The sequence below is a fragment of the Stenella coeruleoalba genome (genome assembly GCF_951394435.1).
Source record: "Stenella coeruleoalba genome assembly, chromosome: 8".
In the NCBI taxonomy this organism is placed as follows: domain Eukaryota; kingdom Metazoa; phylum Chordata; class Mammalia; order Artiodactyla; family Delphinidae; genus Stenella; species Stenella coeruleoalba.
In genome coordinates, this window is record NC_137154.1 from 99,362,762 (window position 1) to 99,385,849 (window position 23,088).

Here is a 23,088-nt window from a genome sequence, read left to right on the forward strand (position 1 = left end):
CACCACTTGCTGAGGCAGGAGTCTCTGTGGAAACTACAAGCCCTCCCCCCTCCCAGAGCCGCCCCATTTCACGGGCAGAGAAACTGAGGTCTGGAGGAGCCCCTACCCTTGGTAGGAAAAGGTGTGGCAGGACTGGGGTGGACACACCGCCACCACATCCTGTGCCTGGCTCCCCCCCAGTATGAGGGGGGTCACTGCTGGACGGGCAAAAAGACAGGTAAGGATTCAGTGGTCTGGGAGAGGAGCAGAAGCCAGGTTCTTCTCCTCTGCTCTTGAGGAGGAAACAGGAGATAAGCGCACGCACACCTGAGCTGTGAGCGCTCAAGCTCCCGCAGAGAGTCACCAATTTTATCCCCTTGCTGCTCAGAGTGAGTGAGGGTCTCCCAGCCCCAAGCTCTTTGTGCCTCTGCACCACTGCCTGACAGCAAACGACCCTTTTAAAGACTCTAGAAGAGCTATCCCGAGCCAGCAAGCCAAGCTGGAGGCTGTGCGGAGAAGCCCTTCTGGGTCCACCGCCTGGGCAGGGTCCTTTTTGCATCATCCTGAGACTCAGCTTCTCCTGGGAATTCCAAGCTTGAAAAGGTGATTTGACTCTCACTTTCCACACAAACACAATGTATCTTTATTGAAGTTTGCAAAATCAAAACAAAACCATGCATTTCAAGTTAGTATAAAAAATATCTTCCTTATCCCCTGCCCCAACAAAACCCAACCAAACCAGCAGGACAGGTTATATTAACGCTGGGAGCTGGAGGGGGAGTGAAGGATGAGGTTAGGTGGGACGGGGTACAGACCAAGGGGGCCTGGAGGACTGGTTGACTGGCAGTCCCTACCAGGCCCTGGGGGATGAGGGTGAGAGGCAGAGGTAGCAATCTCAGCAGCATCCCACTGCAGTCTTACAGAGAGCCCAGGGCGGAGGCCTTCCTAATCCTAGGTCCACGTCCTCTTCTTCTACCTCCTCGAAGTTTGGGTCTTAACTGAGACTCAGTTTGCCCATAGTAAAGAAAGGTGGGGGCAGAGGACCAGAGGTCTGGAAGGCGGCCACCCTCCCAAGGCTCAGGCCTCTGTGCTAGGGGTGACCCCTGTAGGAAGGAGAAGCCGGACGCCCAGCCAGCGAGTGGCTGGGCCATCACACCAGAGACCCAGCCTGACTCCGGGCGGGAACCATCACAGGGACAGCACCCATGCGGCTCAGAGCAGAGGAAGAGACCCCCCCAGCGCTGGGGGATATTGGCTGAGGGCGGGCCCCATCTGTTCTGGGAAGCCTTGGTGAGGGCAGGACCTGACTGGAGAGGCTGGGTGTGGGGCTCAATGCACCAGGCCTGGGAGGGCCTTGGGGTGGCCGAAGGGCTCGTGCCGAGGTAACAGAGGAGAGGGTCCCATTCTTGGAGATTGTGTCTGAGCCCTTGGGCCAGGGCAGGGTCCTGGGAGCGATGGCGTCCTCCCTAGTCATCAAAGAAGGATAAGAGGTCAGAAGCCGGAAGGGGGAAGGGGGAGAGTTCCCACGTGCTTTGTCTTACTCTCGCCTCCCCTCTTCTTCAACTCTCCTTAAAATCTGCCCACAGGAAGGATGGTTCAGCCACCGCCCAACCTCATCCGTTAGATGAGAGCTGCCTGAATTCCCAAGGAGAGCCCTCATCTTGGCACAGACCGGGGACACTTACTTGATATCGTTGGCCGGCTCCTCTAGGGCCTTGCCCCGGCGTTGGTACAACAAGACCAGCCCAACCAGGAGCCCCAATCCAACCACGGTGCCCACGACAGCTCCAGCAACCACCGTAGCCTCAGGCCCTGGAAAAACCTTGCCGTCAGAGGGGGACTCTCAGCTTATTCCCTGGCCCTTTCCAACCCCACTGCCCCACTGCCCTACCACCACCATACACATTTTCTCTCTTTGTTAAGAAGAAGGTGACTGTCAAGAAGAAAGTGGTCACTGACCAAGCACCTGCATGAACATTTGACCAAGACAAGCTCCTTGTCCTGTTATAATGAAAGGCCTCCTCCCCTCTCTTGCAAACCCACCCCACCCCCCCATTGACCAATCTTCTCCTTAACCACACTTACCCCTCACTGACCTGTGCTCACTTTCAGGGTCACATTGCACTGGGCACTGCCCACCTCATTGTGGGCCTTGCAGATATACACTCCAGACATGGAAGTAGAAAGGTTTTTGAGGTTTAAAGACCCATGGATGGCATCTGTGGACACAATTTAGCCGTCAGTCCAGGGATCCTCTTTCCCATAAAAAACATCCTGCGCCTCCTCTGGAATGTCCTCTTTGACTCCCTGGGACAGACTCCCTGGCTATCCGTTCCCTGAGGGAAGGGAGAGGTGTGACAGCCAGTGTGCTGGGTTCTGCTCCCAGTTGCCTAACTGCTGGCTCAATACCCCTCTCCATTTCCACCACTCAGTGTCCCCAAGTGATATCTGAAAGGAGGCTAAAGAGGAAGTGATGCCCAGAAAAACCAAAATCCAATTTTTACTTTTATTTCTGAATGGCGGAGAGTGAGAGAGAAAGGACATTGAGTGAGGAATTAGAAAACCTAGGATCCAGAATTGACCAGTCTTCTCCTTGGGAAGACTGGTCAATTGACTTTAAGAAAGTGACCTGCTATCTCTGGGTCCCAATTTCTTCATCTGTAAAATGGGGGTAATACGACCTACTTGATTGTGTTGAAAGGAATATATGAAGTAATCTAATGATTTTAACAGTTAAAGTTTATTGGCTGCTTACTCTGCACCAGAGACTAAGCTCTTTACATGTACTAACTTAGAAAAGTTTCACAACAAACCTATGAGATAAGCTCTATGTAAAAATAATTTTAAAACTTTTATTATAAAAATGGTCAAATGAAAAGTAGAAAGAGGGACGAAATAAAAATCCATATACCCACAACCTAGATTCAACAGTTGCTAACATTTTGCTATATTTCTTTCATTTCTCTTTCTTCTGAGACATTTTAAAGTAAATACTTCAGCATGAAACTCCAAAAATAAGGAAGGACAGTATCCTACATAACCACAAGACCATTACCACACCTGATAAATTAAGACTAATTCTCCAAAAAAAAAAAAAAGACTAATTCTCCAAGAGCATCTAGTACTCCATTTTAAAATTGTTCCATCGATTATCTCAGTCAAATTGAAAAAAAAAGTTCCAATTGCCCCCAAATGTTTTTTATAGCTGGTGTGTTCAAATCAGGGCTATTGATATCCCCATTTTACAGATGAGGAAACAGAGTCACAAAGTCACACACCTAGTGAATGCAGATCTTCTAGCCCCAGCGCCTCTTGAGTAACCTAAGTCTGCAGCACGTGCCGACACCTGGCAGGGCCTCTTTCTCCAGCCTCTCCCCCGCCCCCCCCACCCCCGCCAGTGCTTTTCAGCATTGACTCCCCTGGCACCCCGGCCCCTCTGGTACGTCATCTTTCCTCTACCCCAGCCGCACCCTCAGTGTCTCCGGAAGTTCCCTCACCTAAAACAGGTGCAAAGAAGACCTGGGAGGATGGGGGCGACCGCACCCACTGGTATTGGGCAGCGGGCTTACTCCTTGGGGACTGGCAGCTCAAGGTCACGTTGGTCCCCACGTGGGGCACGCCCCGGAGGCGGCAGGATGGAGGAGCTGGAGGAACTGGGGGAGGGGAGACAGGTTAAAAACTCACATCTGGGGGCCAGCGGCTCCCCTCCCCCGCTCCCACACACGGACCCCCCGTCACTCTGTTTGCCCCTCCCCCAACCTTCACACTCAGTCGCTTGGGGGAGAGACCTGCCCGACCTCCCACGGGTGCCTCTCACTTACCCAGCACAGTGAGTTCTAAAGTCTTGCTGCTGTGACCTCGAACAGTGCCTTGACTGTCTTGCAAGTTCACAGAACAGAGGTAGGGTCCGGAGTCTTTCTCCTGGAGGTCCTGCAGCCGCAGTGACACATTCCGGGAGGGCATGGGGTAGACCAGGGATGCTCCAGGTTTGCTTGATGTGACCCCACTGATGTGCGCCAACACCTGGTGGGCGGGCGTCACACCTCCCCATTATTACTTGTCTGCTCTGTGCCCAGGGCTCAGCTAGTCCCCCTCCCCCAAACTGGGGGTCTTCAAATGCCCCTCACCTGCACCACCCCCTCTAACCTCTACTAGTTCTCCATTCACCCCTGTCTCTCTAGCTACCGTCTCACCAACCCGGGTGCTCTGCACCAGAACAGGTCCTGTTCCCCTGGGTGCTGTCTCTTCATCTCCCACTTGGGGTGTTTAGAAAGTGGTAAAATGGTTGAGGGATAATGTAAATAGGGGGTAATGTATGAAAGAAACTTAGACTGCAGGGGTAGAGCCAAGAGAAAAAATATCCTTTTAATTTTTCTTGAAGATCCCCACCCCCCCCCCCCAGTGTATAAGCCCATGCCCTACCCCTGCAATCTAAGTTTCTTTCATACATACCCCCTACTTATCAAATGACCTCCTGAACACACTTTCTAGGACCTTGCAAGGAGTCCGGCAAATAAGCAGCTCTGAAAATGACGTTTCCTTGGCTTCTGGGTAAATTTGCCTCTGAGTCGTCGTCTGATGTCAGGAAGGAAGATAGGTGAGAGATTGTAGGAGGACATGTACCCTTGCCTCTCAAGGAGGTTATATGGGAGCCGCGGGACAGATAATCATTTGGAAAGAGAAGCGGCCTGTGACAATGTCCAAAGCACAGATAATGTGAAAGCAGGAAGATGCTCAACTTTTAAAAGTTGTGTGATACATGCTCTAACCCTTCCTGTTTCCTATACCCTCAATCCTCACTTTCCCCCTTGCCCGGCAAAGTAAATTGCTTCTCCACTTGTCAGTGTTTGGTGTGCTCGAGTTCTAGGGAAACCTGGGAAAAGGAGAATTCTTTGGGGAAGCCTCCAATATCAAAACAAAAATTGAACCGGTGAGGTGGACCTTGCTTTTCCCTGACACTCCTTCGAGTCAGCCATCCCCTGGCCACCCCTCCCACCGTTGCCCGCTCTTCCCTGCTCCCCACCCCGCCCCCGGCCCCGCCCCACCTCCGGCGTAGCGAGCCTCCGGCCGAGACGATTTCCCTCACCTGGCTCATATTCATATTCTTCCCTTCCAGTAAGAACCATATCACGGTGGGCACCTCCCAAGGCTTGGGCTTGGTCGAAGCTTGGTCCCCTTGCAGGGTGTACCACGCCGGGAGCACCACTTCCTCTCCCTCTACCGCCCGCAACTTGGTGAGGCCGGCGGGCACGTGCAGCTCCACTTGGGCCCGCGAGGAGGGCGCTGGGGATGAGAGCGAGGAGGGTGAGCGCGGAGCCCAAGGACCCAGCTCAGCGCGGCGGCAGGAGAGGACGAACCTCGCGGGGTCCCGCCACCGTAGACCTCGAAGACTGCCCAGGGCCCGCTGGCCTGGGATCCCATTGTCAATTTCATCAGCGCTTCTTCTCCCCAACCTCAGCCCGCTGGCTTGCAGCAGGGATAGGGACCTGTGTCTACGCATTTATTTGTACCCAGAGGCACAGATTTCCGCGCACCAAGAGGAGGAGGGGAGATTTCCAGCGAGAAGGGAAAGACATCCAAGAGGAAGGGAAGAGTTAATACTTTTTATCTACACTCTACGTAGGCCACTTGCTCCCCCAATTTTCCTGGGCGGAAAGGCGCCGGTCGGGATCAAGAGCGTTCCCATCTCCTGCGTTCTCAAACAGATGTGCGGGGGGTGGGGGGTGGGACGGTTAATCGGTTACCGATTAACTCCGCGGCTCCTTCTGAACTACTCCGAGCCAGGGAATCTGGAGTGGCCCAGCGCCTAACCCGGCCCAGTGACTGCCCGTGCTCCTCGGCCTCCCGCTAGGTTCCCACACGTGGGCTTCCCCAGGAAAGTTCCCAAGGGCCCTTTTGGGGCCCAGGGGATCTGGGCGGGTCGCAGGGAATCCTGGCAGAGCTAGAGGAGAATGAAGGTCCCCTGACAATCAAGTACAAAGCAATCAAGTACAGAGCTTGCCTCTGCCTGTGACTGACCTTCAGGAGGTGGCCTGGGGTGTTGGTTTCAAGGAGGGGGCTGTCGAATCAAAGCTTGCATCATGGCGCCCAGGAACACTCACTTATTGCCCTCTGGAGAGGCAACGGAGCAGCCAGTCAAAAGCCCTTTGGGGGAATAAGCTTGGGCTTGTCCGTGGCCAGGCCTGAGGATGTTGGCCGCCCTAGTTCCTAAGCCCTGCTCTCACTGAGGCCCTGAGTCCTCGGCCTCAACACTCTGCCCTGGAGTCTGAGATGCCACCTCCACGTGGTGATCAGGGGGCCACCGCTCGGACAGCGGCCGCGCCCGGGTCCGGCTCTCCACCCTGCTAGAGGCCGGCTGAAGGCCTCTAAGGGCCCAGGAGTGGATCCGGCCAGGATGCACACCGCCCCCATGGCTTCCTGGCTGCGTGTCTTTACAGAACCCCCAGCCCGATTCCTTGGCCTTCTTAGCCCCCCCCCTCCCCATTTCCTGGCAGGTCCCTGTGGGCCAAGCAGGAAACTTGTGCCCGGTGATAAGCCAGAAGACAATGAGAAGGGCGCCGCTGGACCGGAGGCTCTCAGGCAAAAACAACCTCTGCCTCAAGGAGCCTGACACCCGCTCAGGACCAGCCCGCCGGCTGGGACGCGGAGAGGCCTACGGGTGGTGCAGGCTCTGGCCCAGCCTTTCTGCCGCTCACCCCCAGCGGCCAGACACAGTTCCCGCCAGAAAGCAGCCAGGGTCCCGGGAGAGGGATGAGCCGCCTCCTCCCTGGGCCCCCCGCGACCTCCCTCAGGTCCTGCATTTACGAGGTCACTTTGCCAAAGGTAGAGGGGTGGTAAATCAATAGTAATGCGGACACATTGGGGTCTGGGCAAAGGCCAGCTAGGAGCTGGAGAGGGCCCCAGGCTTCGCTGCCCTGGTCCGGGGCGTCCGCTGGAGCAGAAGCCCCTCAACTCTTCGGCCCTTTCTGCTCCCAGGAGCCACAGGGAGAGGCAAAGGGGGTGGTTGGGTCTGAGTGAAGGAGACGGGAGCCGCCCAGGAAAGGGACCCTTCTGGCCCACGCCAGACCAGAGCGTGGGGCAGGCTAGAGCGCAGGAGAAGGAAAATGGGCCTGCTCCCCAGGGCTACTATTTTTAGTCTCCCTCTTTCTCTGAGAAACTCCCCCCGCGGGCTTCTCACGCCCCAGGGGCAGCATCGCTGAGCCACCGAGGAGCAAGGGAGCAGAAGGGCCTCGGCGGAGAACCCTGTCGGGCAGAGCCCAATAGAGCCTGTGCCACCCAAAGTGCTGACCATCCCGAGGGCCATTTAACCCTCAGTGGCCCCCCGGGGTGGCCAGGTAGGGATGCTGAAGCCTGGGTCTTCAGTATGAAATCTGAGGCTCAGAGTTAGGATAGAAAGAGGACGGGTTGCCGGAGAGCTGCCTGAGACACCCTAGCTGCTAACTTGAATTTTTCTCCCTTTCTTCAGAGATCCCCAGCAGGAAGGGGGATGGGGAAGTTGGGGGTAGAATACAGAAGGGAAAGAAGTGTTGATGTTGAAGCTGGGACAGAGGGCCTGAGAAGTCAAGGGATCCTGGAGCAGCCTCACCAAGGGGCTGGTGGTCTGGTCTTGAACCCCACTTTGTCTGGGGACCCTAATACTTCATGCCCCAACACCCTTGCAGCACAGACCGGGCTAAAGGAGACACGGGTAAAAGTTAGGTGGGCCCCGTCACTGTGGTTGAATTTCACTCTACATCTTTCCAAGTCTTACTTGCCCTGGCGACTTCCAACCTGAGAGAAATGAGGAGTTAAAGCTGACCTGGACAAACCCACCCTTCACCCTCATTCGGGATCCTTGAAGAAAGATGGCAAGAAAGCCTGGGAGGCAGCATGTGAAACAGCTTATAATGAGCTTAGTTCCTGTGGGTCCTTTGCTCCCAGATATTGCACTGGGCCACCCCAGCTCCTGGGCGCTCCTGGAGCCCTTCAAACACTCCTCAAGCACTTGCTCCAAGGAGGGGCCCTTCCTCTCTGACTCAAAGGCCCTCTTCTCTATTTCCTTTGTCCTTTTGGCTCTAGGAGCCAATGGGGGTGGTGGACCTCTTGGGGGGGGTCACAATTCTGCTCCTCTAGGCATTCAAAGCCCTCCTCCATTTCCTGTGTCCCAAATGACCTCACGGTCGTGCTTTGGGGGCACCTCCCTTGATTCCCAGGCCAGGAAGCAGGAGGAGGGGGCAAGTGGGAGGATCTGGGCTGGGGAATTGAGGTGAAGTGCGTGTGTCAAGCCCGGGAACCAGGGAATTCCCCAGGGGCTCTTGCACATCAGTTTGTGGTGGGGTGGGGGTCGGGAGGGGGGCTGGAGTTAAGTCCTTAAGCTCTTTAGCCAGTGTCTCATCCAGCAGCTCAGCTCATCCGGCTCTGCTGGGTGGAGGTGGGGAGTGGGGGTGAGGAATGGTTCCAACAACTCACCCCAGGCAGTGCCCTAACCCTCTCGCCGACCACAAACACACCGCACCCGAAGTGGGAGCTGTTCCCCAACGCAGCAGGGACACAAGTGGGGGGAAGTATAAGGGCGGGGAGGGAAAGAGTCAGAGACGGGAGTCCTGTCCCACCCAGTTCCTCATCAGTGCCCAAAAGCACCTCCCTCAGGGTCGGATTCACCCCATCTCTCCCATCTCATGTCCCCTCCAGGTCCAGGGTTTCACTCACCGAGAGCAGTCAGCCCCAGGAACAAAACCCGCAGCAAGCTGGTCGCAGGGGACCCGGGCAGGGAAACCATGGCCTTCCCTGGCCCCGACGGAGTCAGGGTCGCCGGCTCCGGGACACACCAAGCGACAGGTGCTGGGGCCGCACGACAGCCGGAGCGGAGGCGGGAGCCGGGCCACTGACACCAAGGGCGGCTCTGGCCAGAGTCTGCGTGCGTGTGCCGATGGTGGGGTGGGGACCGACGGGGACTGGGGGCGGGGCATTCGAGGGGGCGGAGAGGTCGCCGTCCTCGCGGGCGGGGCTCGAGGGTGACCCGCCGCAGGGGGACGCTCCTCGCGCTCCGACGGCCGGCTCCCGCGGCCTCCACCGAGTCAGGACGCAGGGTGGGGTCGGGTGAGTCGTGGCGCCCTCACAGCCGGCCGGGGGCAAGGGCAGAAGACAAGAGCGCTAACTCTCAGACTACGCCATAGCCTTCCCCCTCCGCTAAGTGGGGTAGGAAGGAGGGCCAGGAAGGAAGGGAGGTTTGGGGATTATCCGACGTCTAGGGGCCACCCGTACCCGACACCCTAAGCGGCCGGGGCTCCCGCCCGACCAACCGGCTCCGAGCTTGGGGGTAACGCGTTCTCAGCCTAAGCGGGGAGGAGGGGAGCCGCGTTTTCCCGGGGCCACTGGGGCTCCGCAGTGTGGGGCTTGAGGCGGCAGGAAAGGTCCAGAGTGCCGGCCGCGCGGGCCCGGTTCTGCTGCCCGAAACTACCAATTTCCCAGGGCCAGGGGCGGGTTGGGCCGCGGGAGCGGGCAGGGAGAGAGGCTCAGGAAGGGAGGCGGCCACGCCCACCCCTGCACGTGCCGCGTGGCCCCGAGGCTGCGGTGGAGGATGCGCAGGCGGCGGACCCGAGGACCGTGTTCACCTGTGACCGGAGAAGACGGGGCCTCTCAGCAGGTTCTCGGAGACTCCCTAAAACCAAGGCCCGAGGGTCACCCGGAGCTTGCGCCGCAAACCCGAGCAGGGAGGTGACTGGCGCAAGGAAACCCCAGGAGCTGAGCAGGAAACTGAGGAAACAAGATCCCGGTTCCCCGCTTAACTCATAAAGGCTTTTTGCCTTATGCAAACTGGGGAGGAGGGGGCAGCTGCGGGAAGGTAGACTGGACCAAGTCCCTCCATTTATTTATCCCCATGTCTTCGCTGCCTCCCATCCCTCCTCAGGCCCGCTCTGATCCTTTAATTCCCGGGACTAGATCATGTTCGGGGTGAAATTTAATTTAACCGTCCCTCCCCGCGCCAGCCGGTCACAGGCACCTCTGCGCCCTCTGGCGGCCGCAGCTCTCTTACAGAAGGGCACGCACCCGTTCTGGCTTCTCGGTCGGACAGCCAAAATAAAGATGCTTCAAACATCCCGGCACGGCTCAACCACAGAGCAAAGGTCACCGAGGACAGAAAGCATAACAACGAATCCCTGGCGCTGCCTGCTCTAGGTGACAGTTGACTGGATAGAAAAGCAGCCAGGCCTCCTGGATTCCATTTACTCCACACGGCCCTGCTCTGTTTTAACACTGAATGTGGTCTTTGAGCCTGCGCTGCCCAAGGTCTTTTTCTACACAGCGCCCCGTAGACCCTCTCAGCTGCTTCTTCCTAGTGTGACCTGCCTGGCTGCTCTTTAAATACCTGCCATGCAGTGGCTTTGAGAAATGGCTATGCAAACACTAGACCGCTCATGCAATCCCTGGAATCTAGTATTTGGCGGCTCAGTGACAGCAAAGGCAACAGGAATAGGTAACTGCTAGTCTCATATCCTTACACAGGGACCTACAAACTTGGAATTGTCAAGTAGATTGTGTGTGTGTGTGTGTGTGTGTGTGTGTGTGTGTGTGTGTGTGTATATATATATGGGGGGAGGGTGCTGTTGGTTTGGTTTGTCTAGTCTATCACACACTTTTTTCTTTTTTTTTTTTACTTTGGTCTTCACTGCAAAGCACCTCTTGTAAACATCCCTCCTTTATTTCCAGGTCAGGCCTAGGTTACCCCAAATAAGTAATTCCTTCCAAAAACAGCAGTACAGTGCTCTTGGTTGTATCCCAGGAGCACCAAAGCATCTGATTACAGAGGCTGTGCTCATCCCTATCAAGTGCTACGTAAGGCAGGGAGGGGGCCTCAACATTCACTCTCAGTAGCTAACATTCCAGAATTTGCGCCCCAGATAATTTACAACATCAGAAGTAAAGATACAAATAAAGATTTGTAGGCAGTGCCAGTCCCTTCAGGACTCTTCCACTGCTCTCACCCAATCAAAGAATTTTCTATACTATCTCCTACTCCAGCCACTTCTTTTCTGCTGACCCTGAGGCAGTCAAGTGGTAGAAGTTAGCAGAGCAGTTCTATTACTTTCTGGAAGTTTTTACTGAGAAGTTGTTTAGGGTGAACATTGCTCTCTACCCTTGTGTAAAATGGGAAGGTTAGTGCGGAAGATCTGTGAGTGACCTGAATAAACAGGTTGTGTGCAAGAGCTAAGTTCATAGTTTCATATGTTAAGAGACTTGCAGCTCACTAGTGTTTCTCCCAGTCATACCTCATCTTTTATCTCTACAGTATTTTTTAATGCTGATTCTTACATTTGAATGTAGTGTCTCCATCCTCCTGGAATCAGTTATAAGGCTTCATTAAGGTCTAAATAGTCTTTTTGTTTTTAGAAATGCTCATATAGTTATCTGACACCCTGCTGTCCTCTTTTCTAGATTGTCCTGGCCAAAGAGAATGGATATTCAGTATCAGGAAGGTACTTTCTTTCCAAGTCGCCATTTTCCAGTGCCCAGCTTTGTCCTCTTGCCCCTACCCCCCACCCATCCCAAGCCACATGGTGAAAACACATATTGGATCAGGCTTTGCCATACACTCTGTGCTGCTCACAGTGGTCCAGCAACGCCCTATTCTCAGTAACGTTAGGTAGATCTCAGACATCCTCACTAAATGTTCCCAAATGTTCTGCCCCTGCTAAGTAACTAACAGCAGTGAAAAGCGGGATAGGGGGAAGAAATGAATGAAGCATAATGTTAGTTTTAGGGCTGATCAGTGGCAAAGTTTGGGGGATGCCATGTACTACTCCTGGTGATAATGCTTTTTCCTGCAGCACTTGGCACTAATATTATGAGATTATTGCTACAAAATGGTCAATGAAGCCTTGGCCTTTAGGACTATAATTCCAAGTTCCAAAGAAGAGCAAACTCATGAGAATTTCCTAAAGCCCATACCTACAGCCTGTGCCCAGGCAGAAGAGGTGCTGCACTCAAATATTCCAGGATATTTATTTATACTCTCCATGAACTAGCACCCACTTTTAGCAGCTCACATCAGGAAACAGCCAACTCCATAAACCTAGACTCAAATGACATTAATGAAAGTCATCCCATTGGTTATAAGCTCTCTAGTCACTAGAAAAATAAATAAGCATCAACCAACCAAGAGGTGTCAGAATGAGAAAAACCACTGATTTAAGACAACTCAGGTTGCAGGAAAGAACATTTTTTAAATCAATATGCAATTTTATCTTCAATAGTACAGAAAAACGGGGAGAATTATAGCTCTTACCTGGATTTGCAGTCCATTTAAAGTAGAGTACCCGAGAGATGCTGGGGGAATCATTAAAGATAAATAACCAATCTAACAAGTCCCTGTCATGAGACCAAAGTGACCCTTGACTACTCCACTAGTAAGGTAGTTCTTAGCCAAGAGTACTAACCTCCAACTGGAGTGCTAGTTGACCCACAGAAATCACTGAAAGATCTAAATGTGATAGTTACCCTCCTAATGGACTGATACCTTACAGTTTCCTATCCTATGGATCACCTAAAATTTTTGTTTGGATGTTTCTATTAGATCTTCCCTCCTTTTTTACAGGAAGCATGATGACATCAATTCTCCACCTGTGTTCCTGAGTGAGCTGCCCCTGATTACTGAGTGTAAAGATGAGGAATGAGAGTCTCTTACAAATTCATGTACGTAGGGCCGAAAGGAATATCCTTTTGTAGCTTTTTAAAAAGTAGCACAAAATGAAATGTCCAATGACCTTTGTTACTCTGACAAGAGATAATGACATTGGTCAGTGGGGTACAGAGAGTGAAAGGAAGTGAAGCTGCCCTACTCTGTTGTGTTCATCCCTAGCAGTAAAGTCAGAGCACAGTCCCACTGCCAGTGCGACCACACTCTGCTACAAAAAGCTCCACTAGTACGCCAAGAGGCCAGGAATTACTTTAATGATTTTTTTAAAAAAAGTTTAAATGGCAGCACAACCATAAAGTTGGTACATCACAGAAACAAAGGTCTTTGCAGGCAACACTGATTGGGAATAGCAAAACACTTGACTGGTGAAAAAAATGAAACTCTAAATTATATACAATAGTAGCTAAGGGTAATATTGAAAAACAGTCTTATTTACTGTGACTCAAGATTTAACTTGCCATTATCTATTGCTTATTTATTCAAGGTTGTAAATAATACTTATATAGAGACATAGAGATGTGTAAAAATGAAACATCGTGAAAAAAATACAATTTTTCAATTTCATATGAAACTCAAAGTATAAGTTTTGTCCAATATGGAATGTACCTACATTTGTTTACATCAGGGCTCTAAAATCCATTTAAAAATTGATTTTTGTTTTTAAAAAAGAAACAACTGACCCACCATGCAAGTCCGCTGTATAGCTTGCTGGCTCAAAATGAGCATTTTCAGGTGAGGTCTGTTTTTTCTGCCCAAAGTCTACTATGATTTCTTAGTTGTACTGGCCCGATCGTGGAAAGAGTTTCCATGAAGTCTGATGGCAGCATCCGGATGAGGGACAGTCTGGGTAACAGGATGTGAGTAGAGAAGAGAGAGGTAAGAGCCCAAATCCTTATGAAGGATGACATTCAGTTGTTAAATTTTAAGGGGTAGCCAATGGCTTTTTCCAGGCACTCAACTAAAGAGCCAGCGGAAAGAAAATCCCTCTCTACTTCTACAAATTTGATATAGATGGATTTGGGGGAAACGCCAGGATCCACAATACAGTTCTGAGACAAGAACCCATTAATACCGACCCAATCTTTGCTGAAGGTTTTGGTATTTGCTTGGAAATGTAAAAATAAGCATTGCTGCAGAGTCCTGACCTCAGCGATCCCGAGGTAGCAATAGATAATTCGGGTAGGTTCTATTTCCACCTGTAGTGAGGCTTGTGCTGAAAGGGTTTCCAAGTCAACCCGGCCCTCCTTTCCTGGGTCCACGGAATGTCGCTCCACATGGGGCGAGGGGGGCCTCTCAATACACTCTTCGTAGCCAATGGCATAAAGGCCTGGGCTTTTGGGAATGCCTCCCGGCAATAAATACTGAACAACGTTCCCACCGGTTGGTTTGGAGTGGGCAATGGGTATCCAGTCAACTTCCATGTGCAGCTCCAGGCACCGCGCTTCACTAATAGTGATCTCCAAAAACTTGTAGTAAACGTTTTTCCAGTTCATTTTCTGCACTCGGGTCATGATGATCCGTCCCTCAGGCTTCTCAGAATTGAAGTACTCCCGGAGTCGCTTGCCAAGGGGCACCTGGGAGCTGATCTCAGCATAATGGTAACGGATATCCTCTTTCCAACGGGTGTTATAACCAATTCCAAAAATGGCCAGTTTATTAGAGAGATGAAGCCTTGAAAAGTCTGTCCAGCTCTGAAACAGTTCCCATTTCAACTGTACTGATTCCAAAATCTGTATGATATTCTGCATGATGTCTCTTTTCCTGGAAAGAGAAATGAAAGTCAGATTCTTCAGGTGTCTAGATGAGCACTGTCCAGTAGAAGTTTCTGCAATGGTGGAAATGTCCTGTGTCTGTGCTGTCCAATATGTTAGCCATTGCACTTAAGATGTGGCTAGTGTGAGTGAGGTATTAAGTTTTTAATTAATTTTAAATTACATTTAAATAGCCATAGGTGACTAGTGGCTACCATATTGGACTGTGCAAGTCTAGATAATCATAGTATTAAAATCTGAGACATGCTCACCCTTAGGAAGTTCCTAGGAACTAGTGAAAAACTGCTTTCCATTACTTCTAAAGTCTGGCTGTATTCCACTTAGTAACTATTGATACATAAGACCCTAGGATTTCAGAAACCAAGGATCATGTACTTTTTAAAGTGGCTAGTATAGTGCATATGATGACCTTCAGACCTAACTACCAAAAGCAGGTGAAGGATGCTGTATTCAGAAAAGTAACCAGTAGGTATCACTTAAAAGAATGAACACATTAATTTCTAACTTGGAAATTCTGAAAGTTCAATAAGTTTGGCCCATACATGCTGGCCATAGGAAAAGATACAACTGATTATGACTATTGATCTGATACAAAAACATGAAAAAAGGACATTTTCTTCTATTTGTCTGAAATACATTACTATTCTCAAATTTAAAACAACTGTCAGTTTAGCACAGAATTAAGATCTGAGAATTCAGATGAAAAAGTTCCATTATTAAGCTTCAGTTTTAAGAGAAAAAAAATTCCAGATAATGAATTGAGATTTTTCTAAAATATATTTTATAAAGGGAAGCAAAAGTATAGAAATTATTTCAATTTTGATTTGGACAGTTAACAGAAGACAAAGTACAGGGAAATTCTTGTTTCACGTGCTGCTTAATTCATGTAATTCCAACGGATACTTCATGATGATTTGTACATTTATATGAGGATATTTCTCAGGTAGGGTACAACTTTGATGTTGGAAGACTGAGGTTTGTTAAGTATCAACTTAGCAACAAACAATTACACTCGACATCAATCACAGGTTTAAGCTACAAAAATACTCAACTACCACACTCACATACAATCAAACACAGGCAAGAAAAGAGGGTGTAATGGTGGTTTGCTAACAGCTTCTTGGAAGGCGACAGATCCTGGAAACTTTATTCTTAAATGCTCATACCTTCTGGAAGAGCTTTTGGAACAAACTGGGGAACCTTCCACATAGTCATTCTCTCTTACTTTCCTTGATTTTCTTTTCAAGATGGCAAAGAGCTAATGTTTTGTTATCAGTTGCTTCTTGAACCAAAGACCGCCCTGGACTTATCCTCCACACTTTAGTTTGTCTTGAAAGCTACTCAAGTATCTAAGTGGCCATCAGGATGAAATCACTGCATTTCTGGAGATTGCTTCTCTTCTCAGAGTACACAAAGGCACTCGATCACTTTTCTAATATTTAGATTGTGGTGCTTGTGAGGCTAAGACATAGGACCATGTTTCTGCATGGGTCAATGCTTTAAAGAAAAATTATCTTTCATAGCTACCATTCTTCCTGTCCTCTTTTAAAATATTTCACTGATCTCAAGGAGGACTCGGCTCAGGAGGTGGGATGGACAGCAGAGCTTTTTGTCTGTTTTGCTCACTGCTGTACTCCTATGCCTGACATACAGTAGGTGTTTGATAAATAAGTGGTGACTCTTCTTCGTGGGTGAAGGATGGTGTATCTGACTACAGGCTATATCAGCTAGTTCAGGCTAATCCCACCTAAACCCAGAGTGAAAAGATCCCGTGCCCAAATGAAGTTATTTTATTCAGCACTGTCATAGCCCTAAATCATCAATAAGGAACAGTTCTGAGGAACCTGTTGCATTGGGAAATGAATTGCCTCTTAGAACCCTCTCACCCTGTGAGCTGAAACCTGGAGTAGAGGAGCCACACAGGACATTTCTGCAGAGCCTGTCAGTTTCCTGCCCCACTGATCTGATCTCAGCCTGAAGCTCCCTGGGCTCAAGCCTCAGATGAGCTATTCACAGCTATGGAGCACAATGAGAACTACATCCAGTTATTGAAACAGTTCCTGAGAACTGTCTGTTGTATTTCTGAAGTTCCAACCGTGGGAAAAGTTCAGGGGGTCTGAGACTGGTGACACCAATTCTGTGAAGCTTGAGTTCATCCCTAGTTACGTCAATTGGGCCTCCCCTGTAGTTCCTAAGCACTTGCTTTTTGAGTCCCAAAATGGAATATTATAAGGAGTTTAAGTGTCCCTCTGGCCCTCCTATCACTTCACTTAACCCCAGACAAACTCTGGGCCCTGTGACTTATCTCTGTATCACATTTAAACATCCAAATACCACATGCACACACAGGAAAATACCATAAACACGCTTATTTTCATATATTTATTTCTTCTTGTTGTATACAACATTCTCAACATTTTGGATTAACCACTGGAAAACTTAGGCTAAAAAGATGAGGAAGAACAACTAGACATGCTCTCTCAGTGGCATGGCTGTAACTCTCATAGCATGCTTCATTACAGCAAGACTTTTGTCATTAAACTTAGGTAAATACACTTTGTAGAAAGGTGGAACATCTACTTACTGTGCTTCTTCAGAAGACTCTTGTTTTATTTTTAATGTTCTCTTTGTGACAGGTATTTCATCTGAAAAACAGAGGTTTTGAAAAAAGTTATATTTTCCTAAGTGGTGGCATACATTTATGTAGCTGAGCAGCTATATGTCTACTGTTTGTTCCATGCTTTCCAATGCGAGAACTTAATTCTAGTGTCAAACACTGTCCAATGCCAGATTTATAAATATAACTCTTACATAATGAGATGCATACATTTATATGCAAGATCAGAAACCAGCTCTACAAGTATAAAATTCTTCAAGGTCACCCGTGGATTTCTAGCTAGGAGCTTAAAGCTTAATTTCATGGCAAACATGATTTTTAAAGGAACGAGAATGAAAATAATTCTGTTCTATTTAGACTTTCTATGTAGGTTTTAGAGAGCAATTATTCCCCTAATATCAGGATCAATATATACTATGCATGTCATTTTTTTCCCCAAAGGTTTAGGTGACTTAACTCTCTCCAGCAAAACCAGAGTTAGAGGATGCCAAAGTAATTTAGATCTTAGTACCGTTTTGAAATTAAGAGGTAGTGATCACTTAGCATCTGCCCTTCTTATTCTTCTAGTCATCAATTCTCTCTCTTACATTGTGTTAGTCTTACAGTTTTATAACCTCTTCGCTCCCTCTCTCTTCTGATATTTGAGAGATTCCTTTAGATACAGCATTCACAAGAAATATTAACATTTAATCCTTTTTCTTTCGAATTAGGCATTTCTCTGTCATCAGGAGTTCTGTAACATAGTGCCCATTGGCTTTTGTCTTAAGCTAGGGAGGCACATTTATAGTACCAACTCTACTTATCCTTCCTTGGGGGCTACCTGAGTTTCACTGGAGAGCGAGAACATTTACTTATAAGTAAGCACTCATTACACAACTTGCTATGAATGTACAAAGGTTGCAGCAGAAACTTGATTAGTACTTGCAAATTATGAAAACTAAAATTGGAGCATTTACGGAAAGGAAAAAAGAAAAACAACTACATATACCCTCTTAATTAGTCCACACAAGTTTAGATTTGATGGCCAGGAGTTTTGTTTTCCATTTTTAATGTGAAGACTGGGAATAAATCATTCCAGCTACTGTTGGGATGGGATCCTTTACAGAGTTTGAAGGAGTATGATCCCTGATAATGTTCAAATATCAGCTCCTTTCAAACCAAGGCTTCCCTTCATTGATTGTTCAGACTGAAGCCTGGAAAGGGACCTTTTGCAAATCACAGTCAGGAAAAATAAAAGTATTGGGGATAAAGGAAGGAAAAGACAGTTATATCTATACCAGTCGAGCCAAGAGTCAACACTCTTAGCAGTCATCTTAGAACTAAGAGGTGCAGGATATTTTTAATTGCATAGCCTGTCACTGAGCTTCCTTGTGCAGCTCAGAATTAGGAATTCTTCTGTCTTTAGGAATTTTGTGGAACCCAAGTCACTAAACTCTAGGCTGGTAGTTTAAGGATGCCCAAATTGCCCCAAATAGACTGGCTATATGCGTTGTGCTGTCAGTGGGAATGGTATAAGAAGATATTACAGATATGAAGTACCTGTGCACATATAAAGATATGCATATGCACGTGCACGCGCGTGCGCGTGCACACACACAGAAGTAACATAGATACTGGCTCTCTTACCCAATTCCTGATCTGTTGGATAGCCGTGGAGATCCTGACTGTGGTTTCCCCAGTCCTCCTGTGAATACTCCTCCATAGTGCTGCCATCTGACTCCAGCTCCTGGTACAAGCCACTACTGTTAATAAGTACAGGCTGGCAGGGCTGAGCATCCCATCCTCCCTGACCAAACACCTGTTCCAACTGTTCAAATGTGTAACTGCTCTTTCTTTTCCCAACACCATGTTCTTTCACCCGACTGTAACACCTGCGAAGGGTCTAAGACACAAAGTCTTTTGTTATTCCTTTAAAGCTGTACTTCCTCTTCCAGGTACGGACCACAGATATTAATTACTATTAGACAGACACAGACAGACAAACACAGACACATTGTTACAGGAATGCTAGATTTTAAATTCATGATTATATTAGAAAAAAATACTAATTTAGCATTTACTCAAACATGTTATAATTCAAACAATTACTTTGCAATTAATTATCCATTAAACAACAAGAAACATTACAACATTATTGCATGTGTCCCATACACGTATTTGTACACCCCCACCCCCATTTTAAAAGAGTAAGAAAAAAAAAAAAGGAAAACAAGAAATACCAGCCAGCCAATAGGATGCACACCTGCCACAGAAAAGAAAGAGCTGCTATTTGTGCCCAGAATTTGGAAAAAGTGAGGGGAGGGAGGACAGAAAGAAGAATTTCCCAAAGCAAAGAATATAACCTTCCTTACCCTTGATAAGAAGGAACACAGGGCAAAAACAATTGCCTAAACAAATCAGCTGGTAAAACTTGTTACTTACATAGTCCATAATCTTTACTAACTCACTCTGTCTTTGGGGAAGTTGCTAAAATTTAAAAGAGATCAAATCAATAATGCTACAGATTCCCAGTCTCAGACATCAATTATCAAGATACACTAATACCTACATCTAGAAATTAGCCAGTGACAACACTAGTCTATTCTACCAACTCAAGCCGCCAGCCAAACACACCAACAAACGAAGCCCATGATTTCCTTTTGCGGGGGAAGTGAGGTGGAAGGGTGTGATTTCACTTCTTTTTTGTGGCACACAGCAAATATCATTATGCAAATCCGCAGATGAAACCTGGATAGATTTATTATCTTGCACAACGCTTCAACTTGCTTCGTGGTCTTCTAACGCATATTTCTGAGGATTTCCTTCGTTTCATGGTACATCTTATGCTATCTTACACGACATTTCAAAAGATAAATCAAGGACTTAGTCCCAGTCCTTGTGCCTTAGTTCCAAATTTAGTTTAGTTACATTCGTCCTCTGTCCCATCGCTGTCTCCTTTTGTTCCTTCTACTCTCCTCTCCACTCTACTAGGTTTTACTCTGAGGATTTTCGTGACAGACAAGACCCTTTTTCTCTGGTGGCTCCAAATACTTTCTAACTCAGCTGTGCCAAACAAGTTCACCTCAGGCTTACTTTACACACATGAGCCGGACCATAAACTTCTCCTGAATGTGAGATGACTCTCCATAAGCCAATACGTCCTCTATTCTCGCCAAACAAAAACAACTCTGAATAATCTGTATCGGGCCTCCTCGGAAGTTCAGTACCTTTAAATCGCAGTTGATAAGCTACAGGAAGACACTCTGTCAAATACTTTGCAGATCTGTCCCTCGAGGCCAGAAATCCAGACAGGCAAAAGGAATAATAAACCTAAGACACGGATGATGATCTCCCTCTGACAAAAGCAGAGGAGTGACTAGAGTCACCCCCTCCTAAAACCAGCCAGCCTATCCCCTGCCTCATTCTCCCTTTCTGGAGATTTCTTCTGGTGCCTCAAATGATGCCTTAAAGAAGTTAGGTTTCTGCCACACTTTAATTAGTGTTCCTCCTCTCTCTTTGTAAAGGAGAGTCACAAGTACGTAACACACAACTTTCTGGAACAAATCAGAAATGAACCTGGGAAACGTGTGATGAGCAACCCTTCCAATGGAAGGAGACAAATGCCTGCAGCAGATCTCATCTGACTTCCTACACACTCCCCTTCCCGGTGCCCTCTGCCCTCCCCCCAGGGACTGGAATTTGAATTGCAAACATCTCCTATTTATTTTTATCTCACAATGTCTACTTTCTGCCCTCCAAGAACACCCCAGCCACTCTTCTCAGCTCCTGCAAGGACCGTAAATGGAGAGTCCCAGCCATGTCCCTGTCACCCTTCCAAGGCCATAAATGGAGATGGAAACCATGCCACTGCTCACTACTTACTGGCCGCCTAGAGAAAGGCATTCAGCACACAAAAGAGCCCAGCTGGATCTGTCATGGAGGGTTATTTCAGAAGTCAGGGAATAAAACTAACATTCCTTTGAAGGAAGGGGCCACACTTAGGACGTGACCTAGGCGTAAGCAAAGCCACCAATCTTTGACACTACATATGGTGGGAAACCACAGAAAAGATTTACTTTCTCTGAAACCACCGAATCGAGCTTAAAATTTCACTTGGCTTGTGTAATTATGAATAAGGAAACTAGAAATATCTAAGCATTCTAGATATGGAAGAATAGTCAGATGATATATTTTATATTTCATCAAAAAAGCCTAACAGATCTTGCCCCCTCTTACTTTGTAGTGTACTTTTGAAATACACTTTAATAGTGCAATATGCTGATATGTAAAATATCTATTAGGGGTCTGAATGCAAAATGTTTGGTAACTCCTAAATCCATATGATAGGCATCTGATGTGTTGAAAGATTTCCAAATTGACTTTAACTCTCTCAAGACGTAAACATGCAAAAGACGTATCTTCTGGATTCAGTAAAGACCACAGATCCAAGGAGAGGCTGTTTAAATAGCACATATCAACTAAGAAAAAAAAGCAGGAACTTAAACATCAGCTTGACTGCTACTATAAGAAACACTGGTATTTAGATAAACGAGAGGGACTTTGGAAATGGATAAAAAGGACATATGGAGACCTTCCAATCCTTATCATCCATAATAAATCAGAAAAGGTTACACTTTCCACACTCTACATGATTAACCAAAGCATATAACTAAGTGATTGTGTGTCTCTGTCAACAGTCCTAAATAAACCAACTTAACACCTACTGTAAATCTTAGATTAAGATAATGCTCTGGAATCTAGGAAAAACGGAGTCTTGCCTCCCATTTTGGACAGCTGTACCAAACCCAACAAGAACCTCAATTCAGCTTCCTTGGAGAACCATTTCCTGTTCAACACAAAAACCTTGTTTCTCTTCCTTCTTCCTTTACCTCACTCATCTTAGAAATTTATAGTCACTTAGCTCTAGCATTTTTTTAAAAATTAAGATCTCAGAAGGGAAAGAATTTGCTTGAAATTATTAAAGACTATTCTAGTCACAGTGAAGAAGAACACTTTCCTTATTGTTAGGAATGTCCATGGTAAATCAGTGTTACTGTCTCCTCCCTGGGACAAGAGCTATGAGATAATACTATATCCTAAGTGAAGTTATAAGGATAGAGGGCAGGAGAAGTCAAAAAAATCTGAACAGAAGAACTGAAGTATAGGAAACAACCTGACCACGTGGTCAGATCAGAGAAGTCCAAAGGTATTTGATGTAGAAGAAATGCCAAGTGAATGCCTGGTAAATCCACCGTGCCAAGTGTTCAATGACTAGGAAAGGAAAAGTACCACAGGAAAGACGTGAAGGACGTCCCATTACCAAAGCAGGGAGAAAAATCAGATGGCTGACAACTGACAATTTATAGACAGAGGGAAAGTTTTGCCAAAGTTTAAGATTACAGTGAAAGAAAATGAGAGAATAAAGATGACATTCATTGTGGATGAACGTAAGGGGAGTCTGGAGGTAGGGGATGGGGCAGGGAAACAAAGGCAGGAGTTTTAGATTGGCAGGATTGGGGGTTTAACGGCAGCAATGCAGAGAAAGACCCAGGGTTACAGTACACGTAACATTAAATACAGTGCACAATGCAACTATCTTGCCAAAGTAAGTAAATCCAGTATTGGGTTGTATAAGCAGAGGAATCACATGTAAGCTATGAAGGTGGCTCTTCCTCTCTATTCAGCACCGGTGAGGCCACAGCTGGAGCACAGCATTCAGTTCTGGGCATCGAACCAGCTACAAGAGAGGGAAATTGTAGAGTTCAGAAAAGGGCAAATAAAATAATGAAAGGCTTGGAAAATAAGATCTTTAAGTAGGGCCAGTGGTTTCATCAAAGCCCTTCCTGATATTATATAAGCTACTTTGGGGATACAAATAAGGTTTCTTTTGTTTCAGTGTCCTCCAATCCCTCCTTTGACTTTCAAGAAGTGGGGAGAATAGAATTCCTCCCTGGTATGGCAAAGAAGGAAGCAAGCTAAATAAATCATATGAGCACAGGCCAACCAATTCTGCTACTGGCTCAATCATTTTCTCAAAATGTGCCCCATTTCATACAATCATAAAA

General features: G+C 47.7%; 2 protein-coding genes across 6 annotated transcripts in view; both read right to left on the bottom strand.

Moving 5' to 3' along the window:
- Positions 1–604: 604 nt before the first annotated feature.
- LOC307190936 (endothelial cell-selective adhesion molecule-like) lies at positions 605–8,880 on the bottom strand. The gene is made up of 7 exons (XM_079930450.1): positions 8,668–8,880; positions 5,066–5,262; positions 3,801–4,002; positions 3,477–3,632; positions 2,076–2,198; positions 1,665–1,791; positions 605–1,445 (listed from the first exon to the last, which is right to left on the bottom strand). The coding sequence occupies exons 1-7, from the start codon at positions 8,735–8,737 to the stop codon at positions 1,130–1,132; spliced, it is 1,191 nt and encodes a 396-aa protein (XP_079786576.1). The 5' UTR covers positions 8,738–8,880; the 3' UTR covers positions 605–1,129.
- A 3,850-nt stretch (positions 8,881–12,730) lies between these two features.
- The window catches only part of MSANTD2 (Myb/SANT DNA binding domain containing 2), a 29,001-nt gene continuing 18,643 nt past the window's right edge, over positions 12,731–23,088 (bottom strand). The window contains exons 2-4 of one of the 5 annotated variants that reach the window (XM_079929126.1): positions 18,671–18,926; positions 17,012–17,072; positions 12,731–14,416 (exon numbers count right to left, since the gene is read on the bottom strand). In XM_079929126.1, coding sequence (XP_079785252.1) covers positions 13,564–14,416; positions 17,012–17,072; positions 18,671–18,926 — 1,170 coding nt within the window. In that variant the 3' untranslated portion in view covers positions 12,731–13,563. Of the gene's footprint in view, positions 14,417–17,011; positions 17,073–18,670; positions 22,761–23,088 lie in introns of those variants that run through there. The other 4 variants (XM_079929122.1, XM_079929123.1, XM_079929125.1 and 1 more) reach the window with 4 other exon arrangements.

Coding starts and splice junctions, on each gene's coding strand:
- LOC307190936 (XM_079930450.1), bottom strand. CDS start 8,737: ATGGTTTCCCTGCCCGGGTCCCCTGCGACCAGCTTGCTGCGGGTTTTG. Junction 5,263..8,667: donor CCTGGGGCTGACTGCTCTCG/GTGAGTGAAACC, acceptor TCTCATCCCCAG/CGCCCTCCTCGCGGGCCCAA. Junction 1,446..1,664: donor GAGCCGGCCAACGATATCAA/GTAAGTGTCCCC, acceptor TTTGATGACTAG/GGAGGACGCCATCGCTCCCA.